Source organism: Chiloscyllium punctatum, chromosome 11, assembly GCF_047496795.1.
Source record: "Chiloscyllium punctatum isolate Juve2018m chromosome 11, sChiPun1.3, whole genome shotgun sequence".
Lineage (NCBI taxonomy): Eukaryota > Metazoa > Chordata > Chondrichthyes > Orectolobiformes > Hemiscylliidae > Chiloscyllium > Chiloscyllium punctatum.
Window position 1 is genome coordinate 78,329,408 of NC_092749.1, and position 18,309 is coordinate 78,347,716.

At 41.8% G+C, this 18,309-nt stretch overlaps 1 protein-coding gene across 4 annotated transcripts in view; it reads right to left on the reverse strand.

The window, feature by feature from the left end:
* The window catches only part of tmem181 (transmembrane protein 181), a 253,795-nt gene that overhangs the window by 44,337 nt on the left and 191,149 nt on the right, over positions 1-18,309 (reverse strand). For all 4 annotated transcript variants that reach the window (XM_072581087.1, XM_072581088.1, XM_072581086.1 and 1 more), the window contains 2 exons: positions 5,391-5,482; positions 1,858-1,915 (listed from right to left, as the gene is read on the reverse strand). In XM_072581087.1, coding sequence (XP_072437188.1) covers positions 1,858-1,915; positions 5,391-5,482 — 150 coding nt within the window. The remainder of the gene's footprint in view (positions 1-1,857; positions 1,916-5,390; positions 5,483-18,309) is intronic.

Sequence of the window (18,309 nt, forward strand, 5' to 3'; positions counted from 1 at the left end):
ATGGAAAGAGATTGATAAGCTGGAGTTGTTTCCTTTGGTGTAGAAAAGGGTAAGAAGGGATCTGAGTAAAGTGCAGAAGATTTGAGGGCACGGAGAGGGTGGATAGAAAACAGCAGTTCCCTTTAGTTGAAGGGTCAATAACAAAGGGCAAAATATTAAGGTGAAAGGCAGAAAGTTTAGAACATAGAACAATACAGCGTAGGACAGGCCCTTCGGCCTTCAATGTTGTGCCAACCTGTGAACTATTCTAAGCTCATCCCCCTACACTATCCCATCATCATCCATGTGCTTATCCAAGGATTGTTTAAATCTTCCTAATGCTGCTGAGTTAACTACATTGGCAGGTAGGGCATTCCACACACTTCCCGTTCTCGGGTCAAGAACCTGCCACTATCATCTATCTTAAAGCTATCACCTCTCAATTTGCAGTTTTGCCCCCTCATGCAAGTTGACGTAATCATCCACGAAAAAAGACTTTTACTGTCAACCCTATCTGATCCTCTGATCATCTTGTAGGTCTCTACCAAATCCCCTCCTAGCCTTTTTATTTCCAATGAGAACAGACCCAAGTCTCTCAGCCTTTCCTCATAAGAGTTTCCAACCAGACCAGGTAACATCCTGGTAAATCTCCTCTGCACCTTTTTCAATGCTTCCTGTAATAGTGCAACCAGAACTGTACACGATACTAAAGGGATTATAAGGGATTTGAGGATCTTTTCCCACCTAGAGGGTGGTGCGAATCTGGAATGAACTTCACTGGAGTGATGTGGGAAACTTCATGACCTTTGAAAAGTACTTGGATGAGCACTTGAAATGTCATAAGGCTATGGGCCAGGTTCTGAAAAGTGGGACTAAAGCAGATTTAGAGTAGGTTTTTTTAATTCGTGATGATTCAATGGGCTTACTACTGTACTGTATGATTCTATGATGCAAAACCGGTCTTCTATTGATAGTTGACAAAAGCAGTTCACTGGCACTAAAAGTTTAGCCCAAACAGCTATGGGCCAGCTTTGTGATATCAATGCCATTCTGCAAAGACTAAAACAGATGTTATACAACATCATATCTACAGAATATAATCACATTCATGTATGAAAGTTTCATCATATGAAATTAGATTAGATTAGATTAGATTACTTACAGTGTGGAAACAGGCCCTTCGGCCCAACAAGTCCACACCGACCCGCCGAAGCGCAACCCACCCATTCCCCTACATTTACCCTTTTACCTAACACTACGGGCAATTTAGCATGGCCAATTCACCTAACCTGCACATCTTTGGACTGTGGGAGGAAACCAACGCAGACACGGGGAGAATGTGCAAACTCCACACAGTCAGTCACCTGAGTCGGGAATTGAACCCAGGTCTCTGGCGCTGTGAGGCAGCAGTGCTAACCACTGTGCCACCGTGCGAGCCCAGGAAATATAGATTGAAAATGAAAATTTGATAAAATTCCAACTTTAGCAGCTTGAAATTAGCCTTTTTTATTCCCAAATAGTGCTCAGACAATTTCTTGTCAACATTTAGAGACTGCAAGTGTGGAGACACTGATCAATGGACATTTCCATTGCATCATTCCCAGATAATTGAAAAATGCGACTGCAGGACCCAAGTTCATCAGTTTGTAAACCGATGTGCCTTTAATTCTGCCCTGGCAAACTCAACCTAAAATTACAAAAGCAATTTTAATACATCTAGTGAACAGGTAGGTTTTAAATTGTATTACTCAATATAAAACTTACTAACATTTATTATTATAAAGTATACTCTGTGATAGTCACAATGTATTATAATTATATTACTATAATGTGATCAGCATTACATTTCTGAGCTTTTAAGAACTGAGAATGTGTCACCTGGAAGTTGCTTGTGTCCACTCTGTACTGATATGATGGGTCGTGTAATTCGTTAACTCTGAAAAAGGAGAATTTAAAATAAGCGAAAAAAGCTGAAAGTAGGAAATGAAAATGAACCAAAAAATCTTTAAGGAGGCCAGCATCTCGAAAGAGAAAAGATGAGTCTAATAACTTGGATATATAAATTCCATCAACATTCTGATGTTGATTATTTCAAAAGAAATAGGGTTAATTATAATTGCTAACATCCTGCACTTGAAGATTGCATTGTACACTGAGGCACTTCTGAAATAAAATTACTTGATTTTTTGTCGTCCATTAATCTTCCATTTTCCAATATAGAGTGTGGATAGGATCCTTTATTATGCAACAAAGGATATGTACCTCAAAGGCCAGCAGTCTTAAAATAAACAAATATTTATATGAATCCATGCTGTAACAATTAATCTCACAACACTATTTTATACCTGTAGGAATAGGATGAAGCATTTTCACATCTGTTGATTTTGCACATGTCTAAGAGGAATAGGATGAATACGAAGACAGGTTAATGTGTGTATGTAAACAGAAGCTTCAGTGATTAAAGTATATGAACATTGAATGATGACATTTAATAGCCATATGGGAACATGATGCAGAAGCAACAATGGAAAAAAGGTTTAAAAATTATGGCAAGTGGGCATTTCATATTCACAGCTACAAACTCTTCAGAACTGATACGAAAAGAAATAGGGAACTAGACAGGCAGTATTGATTACAGAAGGTTTTGCAATGTTGGAAGGAGAGAACATCCTTCGAGAGCAAGGACATGAGCCATTTGTTAGAATCAAGAAGTAAAAATGATTTGATCCTGCTACTAGGGGAGTATTCTACAAGTTTTTAAATAGTGTGAGTAAGCAAAAGAGAAGCAAATTTCTTAATAAATTGGTGAATTGTTTTATGAGGCGAGACTAAGGAATCTGGGCCTGTAGCCTCTAGAGTCACAGAGTCCTATAGCATGGAAACAGGCCCTTTGGTCCATGCCAACCAAAATATCCATTCATGCTAACCCCATTTGGCTCATATCCTTCTAATCCTTTCCTATCCATGTATTTGTCCAAATGCCCTTTAAACGATGTTAATGTATCTGCATCAACCATTTCTGCTGGCAGTTCATTCCATATGTGTATCACCCTCTTTGTAAAAAAAAGGTTGCCCCTCAGGTTCCCTTTTATTCTCTTCCTTCTAATGATGCCCTCTAGTCCTTGATTCCCCAACCCTGGGAAGAAAGACTGAATGCTTTCACCCTATCCATGTCTGCCATGACCTTACACACCTCTATAAGGTTCCCCCCTCAGTCTCCTACACTCCAAAGAAAATAGTCCTAGCTTGTCCAACCTCTCCCTCTAACTCAGCCCATTGAGTCCATGCAACATTTTGTAAATGTCTTCTGCACTCTTTCTAGTTTAATAACCCTTCCTATAGCAAGATGACCAAAACTAAACACAATACTCCGAGTGCAGTCTCACCAACGTCCTGTATAACTGCAACATTATTTCCCAACCTTTATACTCAATGCCCTGACTGATGAAGGCCAATGTGCCAAAGACCTTCTTTACTGCCCTGTCTACCTGTGACTCCACTGTCAGAGAACTGTGAACGTGAACTCCAAGATCCCCAAGTTTCACTCCACTCCCCTACCATTCACCATAAAAATCATACCTTGATTTGACTTTCCAAAATGCAAAACTTCACATTTGTCTATTAACTCCATTTGTCATTTCTCAGCTGACTTCCCCAGTTGATCAAGGTCCTACGCCAATTTCTGATTATCTTCCCTACTGTCCACAGTCTGATTATCTTCCCAACTGTCATCTGCAAACTTACTAATCATGCCTGGTACGTTCTCATCCAAATCATTGATATAGATAATAAACAAAAATGGGCCCAACACCAACCCAAGGCACACCATTAATGTCCAACAGACATCCTTCCAACCATTATCCTCTCCTTCCTACCATCAACCGATTTTGTATCCAATTTCCCAGCTCACCCTGGATTCCATGTGATCTAACCTTCCATAGCAGCTTACCATGTGGCATAATGAGCCTTGAGTAATCTCACTGAAACTTAGAAAATTCTTGACATGTGATGGGTGGAAATAGATAGGATGTTTTTCTCTGCTGATGACTCCAGAACCAGGAGACATAATCTCAAAATAAGACTGTGATGAAGAGCAATGTCTTCACTCAGAGGCTGGTGAAGCTTTGAAATTCCCTACCTCAGAGGCTGTAAGAAGTTCAATCATTGGGATATCTGCATAGAATGTGTATTTACATACCAGAAATGAAAGACGTTTGTTCAGCTTCTGGCACCCAAAATTCAAGACAAGCTTGAGTCAATGTAGAGTAATAGGGTAGGATGAATAGGTTTGGGTGGGATACTCTTCGGAGTGTTGGTGTGGACTTGTTGGACCGAAGGGCCTGTATCCACACTGTAGGCATTCTATTCAAGTATTCATCAGTGTTGCTGTAAGCTGATGATGCTACACTAGCATTCCATGCCTTCAATGATAAATGGAAAGACTTTCATGCCTACCGACTTGCATGCCTATAAAGAGTTTACTTGACCATCAGAATCAGAAAGTAGGAGAAAGTGAAGACTGCAGAGGCTGGAGAGTCAGAGTCGAAAAGTGTGGCACTGGGAAAAGCACAGCAGGTCAGGCAGCAGGAGAGTAAATGTTTTGTGCATAAGCCCATCACCAGGAACGTTGGGGGGGCTGAGAGATAAATAGGGTTTAGGGATAGGGCTAGGGCTGGTAAGGTAACTGAAATTAGGCAGATGCAGGTGGCAGCTGATTGTGATAGGTCGATGGGGAGGGTGGCGTGGACAGGTAGGAAGGAAGACAGAAAGATAGGTCAGGTCAAGAGGGCAGAACTGAGTTGGAGAGTTGGATTTGGGATGAGGCGGTGGGTGGGGAGATTTGTAAACTGAAGTCAATGTTGACGCTGTGTGGTTGTCAGATCCTGAGGTGGAAGATGAGGTTTTGATTTGGTGGTGGAGGGGGGCCAGGATTTGCATATCTGTGGAGGAGTGTGATAAGGAGTTGAAGTGGTTGGCCACAAGGCAGTGGGGTTGTTTGGTGCGTGCGGACTAGAGGTGTTCCCTGAACTGCACCTACCTTTCCGCCTCAGTCCCAGCTACCGTCACCCTAGCCCTAGCCCTAGCCCTAGCCCCAGCCCCAGCCCCAGCCCCAGCCCCAGCCCCAGCCCCTTATTTATCCATCAAAATCAGACAGACAAGTGTCATGGTCTCGGTTATTGCCATATCATATCTATCAGATTGACAATGTGATGCAGGCAGTCATTTTATGGCTTCATATTTCTATGCTCTATAATTATTGGCTATCATTCACTTAATGGTGATAGCACCATAAGCACTGCAGAGTTCAAACTATGTAAGCTGTGTAAAACCAAGATCATGTAACACCCTTAATTTGCCAATTAACTTCAGTTTGTTTCAGGGTCCTAAAGAAAAACGTAGCTGCTACTTACGTCTGCCAAATCCCAAGCGTCACTGCAGCCAACCAAAGGAGACCAACAATAAACAGTTTAGGCAAATAGAAAGTCATGAACTTTCTCTCTCCCTGAAAAAGAAATTAAAGAAGTACACAATTAGACTTTTAGAACATAGAACATAGAACAATACAGCACAGAACAGGCCCTTCGGCCCACGATGTTGTGCCGAACTTCTAACCTAGATTAAGCACCCATCCATGTACCTATCCAAATGCCGCTTAAAGGTCGCCAATGATTCTGACTCTACCACTCCCACCGGCAGCGCATTCCATGCCCCCACTACTCTCTGGGTAAAGAACCCACCCCTGACATCTCCCCTATACCTTCCACCCTTCACCTTAAATTTATGTCCCCTTGTAACACTCTGTTGTACCCGGGGAAAAAGTTTTGACTGTCTACTCTATCTATTCCTCTGATCATCTTATAAACCTCTATCAAGTCACCCCTCATCCTTCGCCGTTCCAACGAGAAAAGGCCGAGAACTCTCAACCTATCCTCGTACGACCTACTCTCCATTCCAGGCAACATCCTGGTAAATCTTCTCTGCACCCTCTCCAAAGCTTCCACATCTTTCCTAAAGTGAGGCGACCAGAACTGCACACAGTACTCCAACTGTGGCCTAACCAAAGTCCTGTACAGCTGCAACATCACTTCACGACTCTTGAATTCAATCCCTCTGCTAATGAACGATAATACTCCATAGGCCTTCTTACAAACTCTATCCACCTGAGTGGCAACCTTCAAAGATCTATGTACATAGACCCCAAGATCCCTCTGTTCCTCCACCTGACTAAGAACCCTACCATTAACCCTGTATTCCGCATTCTTATTTGTTCTTCCAAAATGGACAACCTCACACTTGGCAGGGTTGAACTCCATCTGCCACTCCTCAGCCCAGCTCTGCATCATATCTAAGTCCCTCTGCAGCCGACAACAGCCCTCCTCACTGTCCACAACTCCACCTATCTTCGTATCATCTGCAAATTTACTGACCCACCCTTCGACTCCCTCATCTAAGTCATTAATAAAAATTACAAACAGCAGAGGACCCAGAACTGATCCCTGCGGAACTCCACTTGTAACTGGGCTCCAGGCTGAATATTTACCATCTACCACCACTCTCTGCCTTCGACCGGTTAGCCAGTTTTCTATCCAATTGGCCAAATTTCCCTCTATCCCATGCCTCCATTAACATTAAAAGTGACAATCAGAAAGGTACTCCCTACTGGATATTATGATCCTTCCAACTTCATGACATTTTCTGGTTCTGCAACTGCCTCAACATCTCTTTCTTCTCCTAGACTCTTTTCTACTATCATACTTCCTTCCACGTCTCTACTCTCCAGTACTCTATCATCCCAATTCCCTACCCCTGAATACTTCTGCATTTCTCAACCTGTCTGCGCTTTTGCCATTGTCCTAAGTGTTATTCCGTATTAGGGAAGTCGACAACTTCATTTTGTGCCTATGTTGGCATCCTCTCACAGATTCAGGGGGAACCCAGCACTCTTTTCTTATGAAGAAATGCTCCACGCATCTCTACATTCTGTCTAGTATACCCATTGCAAGCTCATCTTGCCAATCGTCTTCTTAATCAATTCACACTTCCCACTGCTAACCCTGTGAATCACAGAATCCCTACAGAGAGGCAGCAGGCCGTTTGGCGCACAGTCCACTCCAACCCTCCAAAGAGGATCCCACCAAAACCCAGCACCCAACCCTATCCCTGTAACCCTGCATTTCCTAACCTACATATCCGTGGATACTATGGGAAATTTAGCATGGCCAATCCATCCAACCTGCCCATCTTTGGGCTGAGGGAGGAAACGGGAGCACTTAGAGGAAACCCACACAGACATGGGTGACTCCATCATCATGTCCTCTCTCCCCTCCCCTCACCCCAATAAGAATGTCTGCTCTGTCAAGTCTGGCAGGTAGCCACACCATTGTTCTGCCATTCCCACATTCCAATCACTTAATCTGAACTATCAACAGCACCAGCACTCTACACCTTACCATCCCCATACACACCCAAATTATAGCAAAATTGCTGTCCCCTCTAACTTCAGCTCTGATGAAAAGTCATCTAGACTTGAAATGTCAGCTTGCTCTCTCTCCATGGATACTGACCTGCTGCGATCACCAGCATTTGTTGTTTTCAGTACAGATTCCAGCATCTGCAGTAATTTGCTCCAAATTTACATTCTTGGTAACTTCAGCCTTTACCTCACTCTTGCTCTATCTCCCTTGAGTTCTGTGCTCTCATATTGTTCTTTCAATTTGCCTGGATTGTAAACTCCCCAGCTCATATTCATATCACCCCTATGATCATCTCATGTCATAGAATCATAAAGACGTACAGCATGGAGATAGACCCTTCTGTCTAATTTGTCCATGCCGACCTTGTCCTAAATTACTCTATAGTCACATTTGGCCCATATCTCATGTTGCGAAGTTGATGCGTAAAATTGTAAAATGGGGAAAGTGTGTGTGGCCCTTTTAAAAGACAATGTGTTTTTATGCTCCGAGATTTCAAAATGCATGTCTGTGGGCAGCAATTGAAGGTGCTAGAATTGAACATTTGTATAAAAAAGTCAGTTAGCAGGCCCATGCAATATTTTTACCAAGACAACAGTCATACACTCAGCTAATTAACTTGAAAAGGCACTTGGAGATTAAGGACCAATTTAATTTAAATCTGATGGTGTTGACAACCTTACACCATCAAGGGTATAAAAATGACAGGCATTTGAAAATCTGGGAGAGTAAACTGCCATCTGTTAAGAGTTAAAAGCCTCAGCTCCTGAGAGAAATTGGCTTTCACTGACATCTACGTGATAGAAAAAGCACAACCTAAATAATCTAAATAACATCAGTACCAAGTAGGTATTTCAGACAGAGAAAAATGACTGAGGAGGCATTTTAATAGAAGGCGACAGCGGAGAAGAGACAGAAAGGTCTGGAAAATGTGTAACAACTTTGAGAGACACAGTTCTATTGTTTTGATATATAAGTGGGACTTGAATTTTGTTCATTCAGGGAATAGTTAGCAGTGAGAGGGGAGTTATTCAGTTCGTTAGTGATTCTGTTGATTTATTCATTGTTGGAGTTAGATAAATAAATTATTACTTTTTGATTATACAGTGAGTGAAAGGATTTCATTTCATTTAACCACTCATAACAGATTGGGGATGAGAGGTGCACTACATCCCTTATCACACTTTTTAAAAACAGATTATGAGGCAAGGTGTGCCTCTCTAGGTATTTCAGTGTTAATTATCAGAGTGAGGTCGGCCTCCTCTTTATAATAGATTTGGGGCTTGGGTCTAGGATCTGGACAGATCCGGGTCTAAAAGTCCCAGCAGATTTAAACAGACTTGGAGACTACTTTCTAGATCTTTAAACAAAGCTTAGATGAAAAGTGGTAAATTTATTTAATTTCAGTTACTTGTGGGTGGTTGTTTAAATCAGACGTGGGGGAAATGGCTCTTAACATTGCTAAAGTTCTGTGCACTGGATTGGTAAGGTAAGTAGTTTTTTTTACTTTTTACTTTTTATTTTTTAATGGTCTCTGTGGGAATTTAGAATAGTGGGAATGGAGTTAGAGCAATTGAATGTTCCTCCTGCAAAATGTAGGAGGCAAGGGTAACCACGAGTGACCCGGCTGACTTTATCTGCCGGAAGTGCACCCTAACCTGCGTTAGGGAACTGGAGCTGGAGCTGGATGAATTTTGGGTCATTCAGGAGGTGGAGGGGTTTATTGAGAGGAGTTACAGGGAGGTAGTCACACCTCAGGTGCAAGAAAAAGGCAGACGGTTAACAATCAGGGGACGGAAATGAAAATCTGGGATGGGGGGAAACGACTTAGCGGGGGTAAGCCATGGGTCTCTGGCACAGTGTCTGTCCCTGTTGCTCAGAAGGGAAGTGGGGAGAGAAGCAGCGCATTAGTCATTGGGGACAGTTGGGGGGGGAACAGATAGGAGATTCTGTGGGAACAGTTGATGTGTCACCACCAAGCTGCCAGGGTTTGTGATGTCTTGGATTGTGTTTTCAGGATCCTTGAGGGAGAGGGGGAGTAGCCCCAAGTTGTGGTCCACATAGGCACTAAGGGCATAGGTAGGAAAAGGGATGGGGATTTCTGGCAGAAATCCAGGAAGCCAGAGTGGAAGCTTAAAGATAGAACAAACAGAGTTGTTATCTCTGATTTGTTGCCTATGCCACGAACTAGCGAGGCTAGGAATAGGGATAGAAAGCAGTTGAACACGTGGCCGCAGGGATGATACAGGACGGATGGTTTCGGAAACCAAGATAATTGGGGCTTATCCTGGGGTAGGTGGGACCTCTATAAACAGGATGGTCTACACCTGATCCAGAGGGGTACCAACATCCTGGGGGCAAACGTTGATAATGCTCTTCAGGAGGGTTTAAACTAATTCAGCAGGGGGATGGGAATCTAAATCGTAGTTCCAATGTACAGCAGTTTGAGAGCAGTGAGGTCAGAAATAAGATTTCAAGGTCACAAAAGGGCACCAGCAAGCAGGAAGATGGTTTGCAGTTCATCAACTTCAATGCTAGGAGCATTTAGAATAAGTTGGATGAACTTGCAGCATGGATTGGTATCTGGGACTTCAATGTTGTGGCCATTTCAGAGACATGGATAGAGCAGGGACAGGAATGGCTGATGCAGGTTTTGGGACCTAGATGTTTCAGTAACAACAGAGAAAATGGTGTGGCTTGGTTAGTCAAGGACAATTTTACGGTGGCAGAAAGGACGTTTGAGGTACGTCTACTCAGGTAGTATGAGCTGAGGTTAGAAACAGGAAAGGACAGGTTGGGAGTTTTGTATAGGCCTCTGAATAGTTACAGAGATGGTAGTTGTTATGGGGGACTTTAACTTTCCAAACATTGATGGGAATACTGTTTTATAGAGTACTTTAGATGGGTTCATTTTTGTCCAATGTGTGCAGGAGGGTTTCCTAACACAGTATGTAGGCAAGCCAGCAAGGGACAAGGCCACATTGGATTTAGTACTGAGTAATTGGTGTTAGATTTGGAGGTAGATGAGCACTTTGGTGATAGTAACCACAATTCGGTTATGTTTATTTTAGCACTGGAAAGGGATAGGTATACACCGCAAGGCAAGAGTTATTGCTGGTGGAAAGGCAATTATGATGCAATTGGGCAAGATTTAGGATGCACACGAGGGGGAAGGAAATTGCAGGTGATGGGCACAATTGAAATGTGGAGCTTATTCAAGGAACAGCTACTGCATGTCCTTTATTAAGTATGTACCTGTCAGGCAGGAAAGAAGAGGTCGAGCAAAGGAGCCATGGTTTACTAAAGAAGTTGAATTTCTTGTCAAGATGAAGAAGAAAGCTTATGTTAGGATGAGACATGAAGACTCAGTTAGGCAATTGAGAGTTACAAATTAGCCAGGCAAGACCGAAAGAGAAAGCTAAGAAGAGCCATGAGAAGTCCTTGGCAGATAGGATCAAGGAAAACCCTAAAGCTTTCTACAGGTACGTCAGGAATAAAAGAATGACAAGAGTAAGATTAGGGCCAATCAAGTACAGTAGTGGGAAGTTGTGCGTGGAGAACGAGGAGATAGGAGAAAGAAGGCTAAATGAATATTTTTTGTGAGTATTCACACTTGAAAAATACAATGCTGTCGCGGAAAATACTGAGATACAGACTACTAGACTAAACAGGATTGAGGTTCACAAGGAAGAGGTGTTAGCAATTCTGGAAAGTGCGAAAATACATAAGTCCTCTGGGCCAGATGGGAGTTACTCTTGGATTCTCTGGGAAGCCAGGAAGGAGATTGCAGAGCCTTTGGCTTTGATCTTTATGTCATTGCCTACAGGAATAGTGCCAGAAGAATGGAGAACAGCAAGTGTTGCCCCCTTGCTCAAGAAGGGGAGTAGACACAACCGGGATAATTATAGACAAGCGAGCCTTACTTTGGATGTGGGTAAAGTTAGTAAAGGTTATAAGAGATAGGATTTGTAATCATCTAGAGAGGAATAAGTTGATTAGGAATAGTCAATTTGCAGATGACACTAAGGTCAGTGGAGTTGTGGATAGTGCCGAAGGATTTTGCAGGTTACAAAGGGACACAGATAAATTGCAGAGCTGGGCTGAGAGGTGGTAAATAGAGTTTAGAACATAGAACATTATAGTGCAGTACAGGCCCTTCGGCCCTCGGTGTTACACTGACCTGTGGAACCAATCTGAAGCCCAGCTAACCTATGCTATTCCATTTGCATCCAGATGTCATGGTAAGATTCTTGGTAGTATAGATGAGCAGAGAGATCTCGTTATCCAGGTACACAGATCCCTGAAAGTTGCCACTCAGGTTGATAGGCTTGTTAAGAAGGCATATGGTGTGCTAGCTTTACTTGGTAGAGGGATTAAGTTTGAGAGCTGCAAGGTCATGTTATATCTGTACAAAATTCTGGTGCTGCCACACTTGAAGTATTGTGTGCAGTTCTGGTCGCCACATTATAGGAAATACGTGGAAGGTTTGGAAAGGGTTCAGAGGAGATTTACTAGGAAGTTGCCTGGTATGGAGCAAAGGTCTAATGAGAAAAGGCTGAGGGACTTGATGCTGTTTTCGTTAGAGAGAAGATTGAGAGGTGCCTTTATTGAGACATATAAGATAATCGGAGGATTAGATAAGGTGGACCTTCTTCCTCAGATGGTGTTGGCCAGTACGAGGGGACAAAGTTTTAAATTGAGGGGTGATAGATATAGGACAGATGTTAGAGCAGTTTCTTTACTCACGTCACATAGTAGAGGTGTGGCATGCCCCACCTGTAACAGTAGTAGACTCGCCAACTTTAAGGGTATTTAAATGATCATTGAATAAACATGTGGATGAAAATGGAATAGTGTAGGATAGATGGGCTTCAGATTGGTTCCACAGTCGGTGCAACATCAAGGGCCCAAGGGCCTGTACTGCGCTGGAATGTTCTATGTTATAAAGAGGTCCTAAATTTGCCAAGAAAGTTTAGAATAACAGAAGAAGGAGAAAATTCTGGAACTGGCAGACAGTCTAAAATTGGGTTTAACTAGAGATAATAGGAAAGCTAAAATTGTAACAGAATTCACCAAGCAGTTAGGTATATCAGAGAAACAGTCAAGTGCAGTGGAGTAGAGGGAATTAAATTGCAAATGAGATAATTAGAGTCAGACGATTGAGATAGGAAAAGAAGGAAGCAGAGGAAAAAGTTTAAAAAAGAGAAGAAGGGGAGAAAGAATTTGAACTTCAGAAGTTGGCAATTAGATAGGAAAGTCGATGTAACAGGATGGAGGGGAAGGTATAAGGTAGGTTTAGTGAGGAGGATTAAAAACAAAAACTGCAGCTGCTGGAATCCAAAGTACTCAAACAGGAGGTTGGAAGAACATAGAGCAAGCCAGGCAGCATTCGGGGTTGCACAAGTCAATGGTTCAAGTATAACCCTTCTACAGGATGGAATGAAGGGGTAGAGGGAGCTACAGATAAAGAGGCGGGATGGGATGGGATGGGGTGGGGAGGAGCAGAATGGTGCGGCAGTGATAGATGAACACGGGTAGTGAGTACAATCTGGTTAGTCGATGGTATAAGACAAGGCGTAGGTCCATCTCCTTCTGCCTGGGCAGCCTACAGCCCTGAGTACTTAACATTAAGTTCTCGAATTTCAAATAACCTTCCTAACCATCCCCCGGCTCCCTTTCCAGTCCTTTCTCCTCCCTTCCATTCAACCTACTGACCCTTCTTTCCAGCCACTGACCAGATTCATCCCTCCCATCAACCAACCAGGTCATACCAACTACCTGTGTTCACCTATCACTACCTCACCATTCTGTTGCTCTCCCCACCACACCCTGCAACCCCCTTTATTTGAACCACCCCCTATCCCTAGATCTAGTCCTGAAGAAATTGGCTAAACAAATGAATTGGCTAGAGACAGCATGGGTAATGTTAATTCAGACCAAGTTGGTAGGCAGGGCTAGTGAGGCAAGATTAGAGTGGTGCTGGAAAAGCACAGCAGGTCAACAGCATCTGAGGAGCAGGAAAATCAACCTATTGGGCAAAAACCCTTCATCAGGATTCTTGATGAAGGCTTTTGCCTGAAACATCGATTTTCCTACTCTTTGGATGCTGCCTGACCTGCTGTGCTTTTCCAGCACCACTCTAATCTTGACTCTGATCTCCAGCACCTGCAGTACCCACTTCTTCCTAGGGCTAGTGAGGCATTTGCAGTGCTATTAAAGGAGGTTTCAGAAGAATTCGTAAAAAAGACTATTTTGAATGCCTACGATTGGTACCAGAAGCATATAGACAATAGTTCAGAAGTGTAAGTAAGGAACCAGGTCAGACTTAAATTGAGTTGGAAAGAATTAAACAGAGCAAATTCAATAGATGGAAGAGAGTACTAAAGATAAAGAACACATGAGGCTCTTAGAGATATTGTTCTGGAAGAGTTTAAAAACTCACTTCCATAAGTGAGAAGAACTCATGTTGAGGAACAGAAAGTTCAAACAGCGAGAAGAGCCACAGAGATGGCAGATGTATATGCATTAATGCATAAATCAACATCTAGCTTCCAACAGCAATTTCATTGCATGAGGGATAGAAATTGGGAAAGAGGCAGATTCTTCAATGAGAAATAAAATTTAGATCACATTAGGAACAGCTTTTCACAGGTGAAAGACATCAGATGTTTTCACTGCAATAGAGTGGGACACATGAGGTCACAGTGCTGATAGTTTAAGAAAGGCACTGGGGAAAAGGATGTGCTAAAAGAGGCTAAACCAGTGACATTACTGGTGACTCGTAGGAAATCCTAAGAGAAGTCAAGGAGCTGCAGGAGCGTGCACAGCCTGGATAATAAGAGAGTGCCAAATCTTTACAAAGAATTCACATGTGGGGGTAAGGTTTACTCAGGAAGAATGGGAGAGAAGGTTAAGATGTCAAAATATTGAGAGATAAGGGAGCTATTCAGTCTCTAATACAGAGATGAAAGTATTTGCCCACCTGGGACAATCTACAGGATAAATGGAGAGAGGTTTAGCATTTCTTTGTATAAGATAAGGTTACAAAGTCCAATCAAGACTGGGGAAGTGACATTGGGAGCGATTGAAAGAGTGTCTATTCCAGGAATAGTTTGTTCTTGGAAACAATCTAGCAGGATCAAAGTTGGGAGTGATGCCGCTTGTGGTGGAGAAAATGAAAGAAAGCTAGGGAACTAATAAGAGAAAAATATCCTGGAACTTTTCCAAACTGTGTGGTAACAAAATCCCACAGTTATAAGTTAAAGCAAGAAGGAAAAAAATCGAAGAGAAAGACAAAGGATTTGAGGTCCAGTTAGCTGACACCCTGTTTGAGGAAATGGTAAAGGGAAAACCAAAGCAGGTAGAGGATCAGACAGAAGTGTTTAGTTCTGAAAGATTAATGGAGTTACAGCAAAAAGATGAGACAATAAAAGACTTGTATCATAAAGCTGACACAGCAAAGGAATCAGAGCATATTCCCCAGTATTATCATCTCAAGGATAGAATCCGAAATCAAAAATGGAGACCTCGGCAGGTTAGTACAGAGGAAAAATTGGTGGAAGTGCGCCAGGTTGTGTTACTGGTAGCATACAGACAGGAAGTATTATGGGAGTACATAAATTACCTGTAGGAGGTCAACTAGGAAGTGAGGAAAGCTCAGACGAAGATACAAAAGCATTTCTATTGGCCTGAATTACACAAGGTTATGATTGAATTTTGTCATACCTGTCATAAAGGTCAAGTGGTAGGAAAGCCATAGGCAGTAATAACAGGGAACAGGGACAGGGAATAATAGGACAGGGAACAGGAGAAACAGCTACTAGTTATTGCACCTCAGAGTGAGGAATCAAATCCAGAAGATTTGGATTTTGATATGCCTCAGAGTAAACTGACTAATAGGTATGGGAGAGGATAGTAAGCTGTTTGTTTCAGAATCAGAGAACTGATTTGAAAGGCTTGTTGCAATGATGAAGACATGTGTAGTAATAGAATAGGGAGGACTAATACGTTGATGTAGGGAATGCTGTCCTGATAAGACAACAGCCCTACATGCTTAATCGTCCCAAAACAGTACAGGTACAAAAGAGAGTGGAAGCGATGTTCCAAGAAGACATCATCGAACTGGGTCAAAGCGAGTGCAGCTTGCCAACTGTGTTGGTTCCAAAGCCTGACGGTACTCAACGGTTCTCCGTGGATTTTCGGAAGGTCAATGCCATAACTCCATCGGCCTCATACCCAACTGCACGCTGGAAGACTGTATGGAAAAGGTTGAACAAGCCACTTACATCACCAAATTGGACTTACTGCGTGGTTACTGGCAAGTTTCCTTGTTGAAGACAATGAAAGAATTTTCTGCATTTGTAACCCCAAATGGGCTATATCAATTTAAAGTAATGCCCTTTGGAATGAAGAACATACCAGCCACATTTCAAACACTTTTGTACAGAGTTGTGGCAGGATTAACCAATTGTGCCATTTACACAGATAACTTAGGGACTGGGAATAGACATTCGTAGAAAGATCACATGGTTTGTCTGGCAGAAGTCTTTGAAAAACTGTGGGAGGCAAAACTGGTTATAAATTTAGCAAAAACTGAACTCGTAAAGACAGAAGTGACGTCCTTGGGACACAACATCGTTCATGGGAGGATGACCCCGAGGAACACAAAGATGAAGGCCACTGATAAATTTCCAAGATCATCCTCGAACAAACAGGTGCTTCAATTTTTGGGACTGAGCAGATTCCACTGGAGGTTGGTACCACTGATAGATTTGCTAAAAAAGAACATGAACTTTCAGTGGAGAGAACAATGCCAGGAAGCATTTGAAAATTTAAACACCACACCAGTTTTAGCAACACTAAATTTCTTAAAATCCTTTAAAGTCGCAATTGATGCCAGTGATGTAGGGGTTAATTAACAGCTATGTTAATGCAGGACGATGATGGTGGAATTGAAAGGCAATTGGTTATTTCTCAAAGAAACTCAATATCCACCAGAGAAAATACTCCACCATTGAAAAAGAGTTATTGAGTTTGGCACTGGCCTTACAACATTTTAATGTTTAGGTTATGAACAATATATCAGAGAGGTAGTTTCCGTGGACCACAAGCCTCTCAGCTTTTTGGAAAGATTTAAGGCAAAAATATGAGACTACTTCATTTGAGTCTTACATTACAAGCTTTTAATTTACAGATTGTACATGTTGCGGGTCATAAAAATTGTTATTGCAGATGTACTATCGTGGGTTTAAAAGAAAATGTGTAGATAAGATAGAACTGGAATGGTCAAATGTTATATATGTATGCAGAATTAGTATGAAATACGTAATTTTAGATTACTGACCTATACATCCCATGATAATGGTGCTTTAAAACGAAAAAATAAAGCCATCTTTTCATCATGATGGTTCATTTTTTTCTTAAGGCTTTGTGAAGTTGGTGTGTAAAATTGTAAAATGGGAGAAGTGTGTGTTGTCCCTTTAAAAGATTTAAAAAATAAATGTCTGTGGGCAATTGATGCATGTGCTCAAATTGAAATATTTGTATAAAAAAGCCTTTTCATTAGCAGGTCCAAGCAACATTTTTACTAATGAAAGTTTTAAATTAAGGCAATTGATTTAAAAATGCACCTGCAACTAAGGAACAATTCAATTTAAATCTAATGGTGTTGACAACCTCAGACCAATCCACTTGTAAACAACATTGATAGGTCATCAAGGCTATAAAAAAAGAGGGCATTTGAAAATCAGGGAGCGCAAACTGCCATCTGCTAAGGGTCAAGAGCCCTCAGCTCTCAAAAGAAATTAGCGCTCATAGTTATCCATGTATTAGACAAAGCACATTCTAATTAATCTAAATAATATCAGTATCAACATCATAAAGGCATTTCAGACAGAGGAAAGTGACTGAGAAGGCGTTTTGGACAGAGGAAAACAGAGAAGAGTTTTGGAAGATGTGTAACCTTAACTGCAATTTCAAGAGACTAAATTCTATTGTGTTTATAAGTGAACCTTGTATTTTATTGGAACTGCAGACTATTAGAATTGTGTTTATAAGGGAATAGTTAGTAGCTAGAGGGGAATTGTTTAATTGTCAGTCCTTCTGTTAGTTTGATCATTGTTGGAGTTAGATTAATAAATTGTTACTTTTTGATTATAGAGAGTGGGTGAAAGGATTTCACTTCATTAACCACACCTTTATTACAGATAGGTTACATGCCTTATCACACATTTTATTTTTTAAAAAGATTATGAGGCAAGACGAGGTGAGCCATGGTGTTAGTTATCAGAAGGGGTCGACCTCCCCTTCATAAGACCCTTGAAACCCTTCCTATTTGTGTACCCATCCAAATGCCTTTTAAATATTGTAATTGTACCAACCTCCACCACTTCCTCTGGCAGCTCATTCCATACACACACCACCCTGTAAGTTGTCCCTTAGGTTCCTTTCAAAAACCAAACAAGTTAATCTAGCTTTTGGTCCTCCAGTCATCACAAAATTTTCTAGTTACTGATTTACTCATCCAGACCATTGTCACCAACGTTGATGTCATGGTTTCTGATAAAACCACTACTCTCTCTCATACTAGCAGTTCACCCAGTCATCTCCACTCCCACCATTGATATAATTCAAAAACAGTGTTGCCATGTCAATGCTGACATCACCAAGCCCTACATCACCACCACCATCTTTTTTGACTCCTCCACTGTTGGTATATTATCACAACGATTACGAGATATCCAATACTGGACAACCAAAAGTTTCTTTCAATTAAATATTAGGATGAGTGAATTCAGTTTTTAGTTCCCACTCTAAATTACGTTCCCTAACTACCAACATCAACCCTTTCTCTGGCAAC